The sequence below is a fragment of the Chiloscyllium plagiosum genome, chromosome 1 (assembly GCF_004010195.1).
Source record: "Chiloscyllium plagiosum isolate BGI_BamShark_2017 chromosome 1, ASM401019v2, whole genome shotgun sequence".
NCBI classification, from domain to species: Eukaryota; Metazoa; Chordata; class Chondrichthyes; order Orectolobiformes; family Hemiscylliidae; genus Chiloscyllium; species Chiloscyllium plagiosum.
The window spans coordinates 126,600,345-126,610,928 of record NC_057710.1 but is presented as its reverse complement, the minus strand read 5'-3'; the positions used below and the strand labels follow the sequence as shown (position 1 = coordinate 126,610,928).

The following is a 10,584-nucleotide window of genomic DNA, read 5'->3' as shown; positions in this document are numbered from 1 at the left end:
TGTCCAGCGGAGATTCACACGGATGATCCCTGGAATGGTAGGTCTAACATATGAGGAACGGCTGAGGATCCTGGGATTGTATTCATTGGAGTTTAGAAGATTAAGGGGAGATCTAATAGAAACTTACAAGATAATACATGGCTTGGAGAGGGTGGACGCTAGGAAATTGTTTCCATTAGAGGAGACTAGGACTCTTGGACCCAGCCTTAGAATTAGAGGGGGTAAATTCAGAACAGAAATGCGGAGACATTTTCTTCAGCCAGAGAGTGGTGGGCCTGTGGAATTCATTGCCACAGAGTGCAGTGGAGGCTGGGACGCTAAATGTCTTCAAGGCAGAAATGGATAAATTCTTGATGTCACAAGGAATTAAGGGCTACGGGGAGAATGCGGGTAAGTGGAGTTGAAATGCCCATCAACCATGATTGAATTGCAGAGTGGACTCGATGGGCCGAATGGCCTTACTTCCGCTCCTATGTCTTATGGTCTTATAATGAGGAGCATGGATAGGGTAAGTAGACAACTGTTTTCCCTGGGTTGGGGGAGTCCAGTACTGGAGGGCATAGGTTTAAATTGGGAGGGGAAAGATTTAAAAGAGGCCTAAAAGGGCAGCATTTTCAGGCAGAGGATGACACGTGTATGGCATGAGCTGCCAGAGGAAGTGGTGGAGGCTGGTACAATTACAACATTTAAAAGGCATCTGGATGGGTATTTGAATAGAAAGGGTTTAGGGGGATATGGGCCAAGTGCTGTTAAATGGGACTAGATTAATTTCGGGTATCTGGTTGTCATGGAAGAGTTGGACCGAAGGGTCTGTTTCCATGCTGTACATCTCTATAGCTCAATGGCTGATCCGTCCCGTCAAACCCCTGATGTGATATGTTTGCAAAATACCCAACAATTTATAGAAAATATTTCAAGGAACTAGGCACTGACCTTGAAATCAGATTATTGGATACAAAGTTGATAATACCTCTATTGAATAAAAGTTAAGTATATTCTATGAACAATTATACTTATGTTAAATGCAATTTCCTTTTACTGAGCCAATTAGGTACTTCAAGTCATTGAGAAGAGTGCACTAAGTAGGAAAAAAAATGGCCTGAAGGCTTTGCTTCAATGGTCCAGTAATTCTGATGGAGCTAATTTTCTATTTAAGCAAAAAATCTCATAGTATATCAGCTGTTACTGCTGTTGAAAACATTATTTGAATCAAGTCAAAAGCTGTACTGCCAGCATCTGTGCACCAACAGTGAATGAAATATGTGAAGTCACGTTTTAAGAATCATTTCCACATTGGACAGATCAATAGATGAGGTGTGAGGTTTCGTATAGAAATTGGATGGATATGTAATTTGACAATTTATATTTTCCTGCTCACATTGAAAGACAAATTACCCCCTTATTTGTTGGTGCATTATAACATAAAAATGCAAAATTAGTGACTCAAGTTATTTTAAACACAAAGATAACCAGTACTTTTAAAACTACATCACACTTCAAAGTGTCAGGTTTTGCAGATTGTGTGCTGAGTTCACATGGATTGGTATAAGTATCACTGATGTGAATGAATAAGTCAATTTCTGAAAACATCCATGCAAAGACTGAGCCTGTCTTAAACTGATGCACATCTTCCTAAAGCAGCCTGAGTCACATCCTTGATCCCTTGCATGCGCTAAGTAAAACATGCCGTCATGGGTGAACATTTAGGGCTGATTATTGAAGTGAATATAGAAGGGTGTGGCTGGAAAAAAGAAAAAAAAGGAAATCTGAGGCCAGAAAAATTGGGTTGTCTTTTGAGTCAGTTAAGTTTATATACACTGTCTTACTAAATGTATAAAAAAGGTCACACCTAAAAGGTTTACCATTTGGCATAAAGGCGATTTATTTTTTTTATTTTTTTACAAAAAAACTGTGTCGTATGCTACTGGGTCCTGTCACTTCAGTAACCTCTCTTTCCCCAAGGAGCAGACATTACAAGCATCTGTTAATCTGTAGGTTTGTCCTAACCGTATCCTCAGGAGGTGCCTGTTTACAGCAATTAGATTCTGTGGTCCTAAGAAGATGGGAGTGATGAAACACACCTTCACCTTGGCAAAACTCTCGGATGCTGGTCCTGATGATACTTTGTGGATGCTGGCAAACAAATGCTTCATGTATTTCTTTAAATCTGCTCTCCTCAATTTCAGTGGAGACATGAATCCATTTAAAATAAATATGTTACTATTTCCATTTAAATAGTGTGGAGTGGACTTTCCGATGTATGTATTGAGCATGTGCACCCAAACATCGAAATGTCTTTGTTTTTCACACTGTAAACAAGATCTGCTAAAATGTAAAAACATTTCACAAACATTGCCTTCTGTTGATTGATGAAAACTTCCTCTGCTACATTAATTCCCTAATTATATGTCAAGGTCATCTTTAGGACAATTTATTTCCAGTTAATGTGAGGATATATTTATTTGCAACTTTAATATCTTGTGCTAGTAAGAGCCAGAATAGGTTGCAACAATCCCTCACACACTTAGCCGCCTCTGTTTGGTATCAGAATTGCATGTGATCAGAATATAACAAAATGATCATGTTCTAAAAAGAAAAAAAAAAATCCCAGGGTAGAATCTTGTATGTACCTGAATGACGTGGACGATAGACAGGAGATGTGGCAGAATCAGCGAGAACGATCTCCATGTCAGGAACAACTCATTTCAACTTTTAACAAGTTTCAGACATGAGCTGAAATTCTCAGTATGCATCATGAGTTACCTATTAAGAGGCATTATTGCTTGTTAACAACTTTATTAACTGCAGATCTCGTCTCATTAATATGTAGTTTTCTGTTGTACCATCCACAATGAGCAAAATAGATGCTGGGAATTCTCGATGTGGAAGTCAGAGCAGGTACCTGGTAATTTCAGTTTGCTGCTTATTCCAAAGGAACCACCATGTTTGATACTATGCACCAACATCTCAGAATGCTCTGTGGGCACTAGTCCACAGATGGTGGCATAATGACCTCTGCCAGCCTCTAAGAATCCTCAAGGCACATTTCTGATGTAATTACAGGCTGCTTCTGCACTTCAGGGTTGTACCTCAGATTACATATGATAACTATTGTTGTAATGCTGCAGTGAGAATGCTTTGGATTCAGGGCCATGCATTGAGCTTGTGGACTGGACTAGGCTGTGTCTCCAGGCTGTTTGCTTGCTGTCTTAATGCTCCCTCACTTTGAGCTCAGCTGGATGCTCTCAGCATCTCTGCCTTATCTCAGTTTTCCTCTTTTCACCTTTCCCCTCTGTCAGAGTTACTCAGTTCACAGTACTGCTGCTTTGCAATTTAGTGCAAGTACAAAATCAAAAAGCTCATCATGGCTGTCAGCTGTCCTCAGTCATGGTGGGAGATGACCTACAGTCAGTGGATCAAAGGCAGTCTCTGATACCAGTCCAGGAACTTGGGCAGGTCAGAGACTGGATTCTGTCTAAGAGGTAAGAAGCTGGGTGTTATACGGCCCTCCACCCATTTTGACTCCTTCTGTCCTAATGTAGCTTGTTTTCCATCTGAAATGGGACAGGAGCAGATATATAAGGAGGGAAAAGTGAATGGCATGGCTGTTATTTTTGCTGCAGGTGGGGAGGTGCCCCGAGTGAATGAGTAAGCAGCACAGAGGCCTTGCAGGGTTGGTGATGTTGGGTTTGAGATATATGATAGTGAGTAAGGGAAGATGTTGCAGACAATGGAGAGAGGGGTAGTACATGACTCTTGGTTATAGAGGTGGTTGCAGTATCAAGGAGGGAGTGAGTATACAGTATTGGAGAGATGATGGTAGCACTTATGCTGACAGAGTAGAGAATGGCACTGACCTCCTTCTTTCAGTGTTGAGCATTCCTCCAGAGTGCTGAGACTGCACTGACTCTGATCAAATTGGCATGATGTTGTGGCTTCCAGTTTCCATGCTGAGAGAAGAGGAGGTCCAGTCTGATATGTCAGATCTCCAGGTCCTTGCTCACAAAGCCAATTTTTCCCTGCGGGCCACCTCTAGGCAAAATGTCAGGAACTGTGGAGGGCAACTGCAGACTAAATGCTTGTTTGGGTTCAAACATCCTTTTAAAGATGGCACCTGTGCCAGAAATGCCAGTCTACTTCAGGACATCCTGGCAGTAGCTGTGTATAGGAGAAAGTGAGGACTGCAGATGCTGGAGATCAGAGCTGAAAATGTGTTGCTGGAAAAGCGCTGCAGTTCAGGCAGCATCCAAGGAACAGGAGAATCGACGTTTCGGGCATAAGCCTGACCTGCTGCGCTTTTCCAGCAACACATTTTCAGTAGCTGTGTATAGTCAATAGTAAAGTGGGACTAGTTCAAACAAAAGATGGGGTAGGTTGATAATAGTGCAAACTTGGCAACATATCATGAGAAAACTCGCTAAACCTCATGGAAAGAGACCCTCCATGAAACTCAGCAAAATTCACACTGAGTCAACAAAGATTCTGCCTACAGCCTCTGAATTGTCATGAACAGCATAATCATAGTCCTGCTACTGTGTATTTATTATAACAATGACATTTTAGTATGATTTTGATGTTTTTTATTAAGACTAGATAAAGCAAAAGAAATAGATTACAGTATATGGTCATGAAATACATTGAATTAAGCTTAGCTAAAGAAGGCCAGTGACAACAAAGAATACAATAAAAGAATGCATTACATGAGGGAAAAAAGCAAAGCTGACTGGTAGTGGTGGTATGCACTTGTCTTAATTTCAGAATTAGGTGTGACAAGTTAGAGATTCAAGCTAGCACTGTGTGTGAGATGGAACTATGTTGTTGGGTTGGTGTGGATGATCGCAGTATAGCCAATTCTGTAATACAGGTCTAAACAGAGACAATGTGTTAGAGTGTTAAAAGACTAAAACTGTAGTTAGTGTGAATGCACTGAAAAGAAAGACTAATAGGTGTTTACTATTGATCCAGAGTAGTGAGATATGGAGAGAGCAGCAAATCTCCAAGCGTTTCTGGAAATGTAAAAAAGAATGCTGAAGTAGAATTAGTAGGGAGTGTAATACCGTAATATGGAGTAGAGGAGGAAGATGTCAAGGACAGGCTTATGAAGAATTCCTGAAATGTGAAGTGGAGAACTTGATCAGTATGTTTCTAACCCAACCAGGAATAAAGCAGTCCTGGGATCTAATTCTCGAGAATGAAGTCGGCAATGGGAAAACATTGGGGTAAATGTGGTCATGAGGAAATTTTTTTTAAAAGAGCAAGATTAGACCAGATGGACTTTGAGCCTGACATGCTACAGCAAACTTTGTTTTAAACCAGCACCTTACGAACCTGCACTCTCTTAAAAAACCGCCAAAAAAAATGAAATATACTGGCAGTTTCCTGTATTATCGCGATCTTCGCGATATCTGAGTAGTTAGTTGATAGCGTGAGTGAGTAAGTTCTCTCGTTTTATTTAAGGCAAACTTGCATTATTATTTGTGATTTATATTGTAAATAAAGTATGAGTGTTGTGTATTATTTAGTATGTGATTTTTACATTGATTATGTGGACCTCTTGCTCAAGTGGGATAGTTGATCATTCGTTACACTCCTGGTCCCATAAACGCTAATTAATAAAAGGTTTACTTGCATATTTAATAAGATCATGAGTGATATTCTTCCTCAACTCCACTTTTCCAGCCTGTCCCCATATTGCCTGACCCCTTAGTGATCAAAAATCTAATCAGTCTTGAATAGTCTTAATGACTGACATCCATGCTGTTTTGGATAGAGAATTCCAAATATACCATTCCCACTGAAAAAATGCTGCCTAATCTCAGTTCTAAATACATGGCCCATGATCCTAAGATTATAACCACCAGATTCTGTGGGAAGCAGATTCACTGTACCTACCTTGAGAAGTTCAGCCACGAATATTACGTATTTCAATAAGATTCTTATTCTTCTAAATTCCTGAAAACATTTGGAGACCAACATTGTACGTCAGATGTGACTTAACCAAAGTCCAAATGATTGCAGCAAGATTTCCTTCCCTTTGTACTTGTCATTAGGTATAATGTAGATACGGAAAGGGACATGTAAAGTGACAAAGAAAGTAAATGGTGAAAATACTGTATTTGAAGGCCGAGAGTTTTGGCCTAGTTGCTCAGGTTTGTTTGGTGCAATTTCCCAGATTTTGCTGTCACTGGCACAACTTTAAATGTAATTTACATTCAGCTTGATTTGAATTTCCACTGTTTTTTGAGCCAGTTAAAAATAGCTAGTGCTATAGAGGCAGATTCTGCTGACAAAGCTGAAGAGTTAACTGTCAGGTGAAAGAATATGGACAGACAGCATAACAAAATGTGGAATCTTTCTTTGCGACTGCAAGTGTTAAGAACCTTAAGGATGCCAGAGAAAACTGATAAAGCAATTTAGAAAATGTCTAAGATTTTAACACCATGGATTAGAGCTTTCACTTTTGTAGGGAGAGTAGAGACAATATTAAAGAAAGACCTGACACAAGTATTCCAATTTATGAAGCATTTTAATAGAGTTGGGATCTCTCAAGTAGGTCAATAACCAAAGTAAAATAGATGTTAAATAATTAACAAGAAAACTGCAAGGGAAATAAAGAGAATTATGTTACAGAGAACTGTTGCGACCTGAAGCATGTTCCTTGAAAAGGTATTTAGTCAGGTTTAGCTTTAAAAGGTCACTTGAACATTTGAAAAGAACTAATTTGAAGGGTTATGGAGTCAAAGTTGGAGTGTGGGACTAAATTGGATGCCTTCAATGAACCAGCAAAAAGGCTATAGGTCGAAGAGTCCCTTCTGTGCTTTTGTGTTTGCTCTATTCTTTCCTGGGTTAGCTTTGGATTGTTCTAGAAAAGAGTCTGAGCAGACATGATGATGGGAGTGACCTTTATCTGTGCTGTTGTGGAAGTGTCATAATTGACTAACTGAGAAGTATTCTTAATTAGTTCTGTTCTTTACTACAAAATGATATTAAGTTAAAACACTATTATCTATCAGTTACTGATTTAGGTATGACTTGCTGTTTCTTAATGATCTAAATCTTGACCATGATTAGACTTAATTTATACAGTCACAATGTAACATCTGTAGAATGCTCAGTAACATTCTTGTCACATATGCAAGACATGTGTAATTGATATACTGATAAACAAATATATTTGGTTAAACTTACTATTTGTATAATTTACTTTTCTAAACAGATATACAACAGACTTCGACATTGAAGATCAACCCATCACTGACATTTTCCATTTTACTGTCTATGATGCTGATAACAACCGCCTTGACAACCAAATGTTTACCATCACCATCACTGCTACCGAGAACTACTCACCACTTGTTAATGTCAGAGATGAAGTCACTGTAAGTACAGAAATAGTCCAAAGTAGAGAATACCTGTCAATTGATTCCATATAAGATTTTTAATTCCCTAATTAAATGGAATTTGAGTTAAAATTGGAGCTGATATGTCTGTTAACTTCATATGCAAGTCTCACAAGTGAATGACTTTCCTCCTCATATCCCTGTGTACAGTTCAAAGGATGTGCTAAAAATGGCAATAGTTAAATTTTCATCTTTGACTGTCAGTGCAGATATTAACTTTCATAATGCTGACATAGGACTCAATTTTGACCAATAGTACCATCTAAAATTTTGAAGGCAATATTGAAATATGATTCACACTTCTCCTTAGCCTGTTTTGTGGGTCCATGTTCCAAAGGGGTTTTGAAGTGCATTGAATATCATGCTGACTTGGTAGTATTTGGGCATCTCCCATGGCCACCTTGGAGAGATGTTTGATTCCTCATGTATATAAGCAGGGACATAACACCTGTTAAAGGAATTGCTCTGAAATTGGTTCAAGACTATGTGCAATGTGCAGTGCCCTAACTGGCTTATCAGACATCTTTAGCATCCCTGAAAGAGACAGCTGAAATATAAGGTAAGTAAAGTTTTTATTACACCTGAATATGAGGCTGGGAGGAGTAAAACAATATCCATATCCCTAGAGCAATACTGTAAGTTGCCACTGGTCCTGCACCCACCCTGCTCTTTGATTTGTCTTTGAAACACCACCAGTATCCACCGCCATCACCATGTCTCCTCCCCCAAGAAAAACAGCTCACTCTGGGATCGACAAAACTGAACTTACAGATCCTACACCAGAACTGACTGACATATGGTAGAATGTACACTTGACATCCACTGCTCACGAGTTTCATGAGAACTGATTTGAAATGATCCTGAACTGATTTCTCTTGACATGTTTCCAGCCATGCCACCCTTTTCCATACCCATGGTGTGATGTCAAAAAACTTCAAATGCATTTTGGGTAATCCAAATTAGCTTCTATGTTTGTTACATATCCTCAAAAAGAGTGTCAGAATAATAGACTATGAAAAGATATATAGCAAACATTTGGAAATGTTAAACTAAAACAAAGAACTGTAGATGTTGAAGATCTGAAACAAACCAGAAATTGCTGGAGAAATTCAACAGATCTGACTGCGTCTGTGAACAGAAGGTAGAGTTAATGTTGTGAGTTCATGAACCCATCTTCAGATGCTTCTGAAGAAGTGTCATTGGACTTAAAACATTAACTCTGTTTTTCTCTCCACAGAAGTTGCCAGACCTGCCGAGTTTCTCTCAAAGTTTCTGTTTTTGATTGAAAGTACTCATGTTGTTAGGAATGGCATTGGTCTGTGTTATTAAAATAACATATTAAAGAACTTTCAGTGTGAGGTGATGACTTAATAAAATGTTGTGTAATCTCTGTCTTTGAAGTTTGGCTATTTTCTTGATGTGAAAGGTGTGTGATTGTCCCCAAGAGTTAATTCTCAATGTTAAGTTCTGTAACACAGAAACTGTTGATTGAAAGAGAGAAGTACAGTGTTTGCTGGCAAACCCCTTTGGATCAGAATTCCACAGCCTGTACCATTTCACAAAGGCTTGGGAAGATGCGTGACACAGGAAGCAATTTGAAAAATCTGACATCATTCCAGCCACTGAAATGACAGGGCAGGTCATCTTCTGGTGTATTTAATTAATTATATTCTTATATTGGCTGTAGGTGGAAGAGGGTGGAAGAATACTGCTGTCATCACACAGTATCCTAGCAACAGATCCAGACACACCAGAGAAGGACCTGTTAATAAAGATAACCTCTGCACCCACATTTGGCTACATTGAAAATCTGAAAAGAGGTATTTGTACCCGCCTTAAATCACCATTGATTTAAATAAAGGAATTAACAATAACTATTTTCTCCTAAGAACGTATGAAAAGAGACAGACAAGAAGCAACCTACTCGTCCAGTCAGCCAATCCCACGTTGCCCATATACTTGCCAGCCGTTTCTTTTCATTCACTCACAGGGCATGGGCATCATAGATTTTCTGCCTGTCCCTAGTTGTCCTTGAAAAGTTGGCAGTAAGCTTCCATCTTGAATCACTGCAATCCATTTGGAGTGGGTACACTCAAAAGGCATTTAGGGAGGGAGTTTGAGGACTTTGACCCAGTACTGAAGGAATGGTGTTATATTTCCAAGTCAAGGTGATGAGTGTCTTGGACAGGAGATTGTAGAGGGTGGTGTTGCTGTTTATATGCTGCCGTTGTCCTTCTAGATGATAGTGATTATGCGTTTAGAAGGTGCTATCTAAGGAGCCTTCATGAATTTCTGCAATTCATCTTGTAGATGTACACACTGCTGCAACTGAGCCTCAGTGGTTGAGGGAATGACTGTTGTGGGCTGCACCGATTCAGCCAAGTGAGAGTATTCTATTACACTCCTGACTTGTGTCCTGTAATGGTGGGCAGGCTTTGGGAGTCAAGAAGTAAATTACCCGCTGCATTCCTTACCTCCAACCTGCCATTGTAGTCACAGTATTTATATAGCTAGTCCATATCAGTATCTGGGAGGTAAAAACAATGACTGCAGATGCTGGAAACCAGATTCTGGATTAGTGGTGCTGGAAGAGCACAGCAATTCAGGCAGCATCCGAGGACAGGCAAAATCGACGTTTCGAGCAAAAGCCCTTCATCAGGAATAAAGGCAGAGAGCCTGAAGCATGGAGAGATAAGCTAGAGGAGTATAAGTGGCAGATGGAGGTGGAGGTAATGGTGATAGGTCCGACAGGAGGATAGAGCGGATAGGTGGGAAAGGCAATGAACAGTTCAAGATGGTGGTGCCGAGTTGGAGGCTTTAGACTGGGATATGATGGGGCGAGGGGAAATGAGGAAACCAGTGAAATCCACGTTAATCCTGTGTGGTTACATGGTGCCAGGACGGAATATGAGTCACTGTTCTTCCAGGCGTTGGGTGGTAATGGTTTTGCGACGGAGGAGGCCCAGGACCTGTATGTCCTCGGCAGATTGGGAGGGGGAGCTGAAGTGTTCAGCTACGGGGCTGTTTGGTGCAGGTATCCCAGAGATGTTCTCTGAAACAATCTGCAAGTTGGTGTCCGGCCTTCCGATGTATAGGAGAGCACAATTGGTGCAATGGATACAGTCAATGACATTAGTGGAGGTACAGGTAAATTGCTGACCGATGTGGAAGGACGCTTTGGGAT

At 40.1% G+C, this 10,584-nt stretch overlaps 1 protein-coding gene across 2 annotated transcripts in view; it reads left to right on the top strand.

Annotated features, from left to right (window-relative positions):
• fras1 (Fraser extracellular matrix complex subunit 1) overlaps positions 1 to 10,584 on the top strand; it is a 441,368-nt gene that overhangs the window by 328,104 nt on the left and 102,680 nt on the right. For both annotated transcript variants that reach the window (XM_043696280.1, XM_043696287.1), the window contains exons 40-41: positions 7,217 to 7,379; positions 9,088 to 9,220. In XM_043696280.1, the coding sequence (XP_043552215.1) occupies positions 7,217 to 7,379; positions 9,088 to 9,220 (296 nt within the window). The remainder of the gene's footprint in view (positions 1 to 7,216; positions 7,380 to 9,087; positions 9,221 to 10,584) is intronic.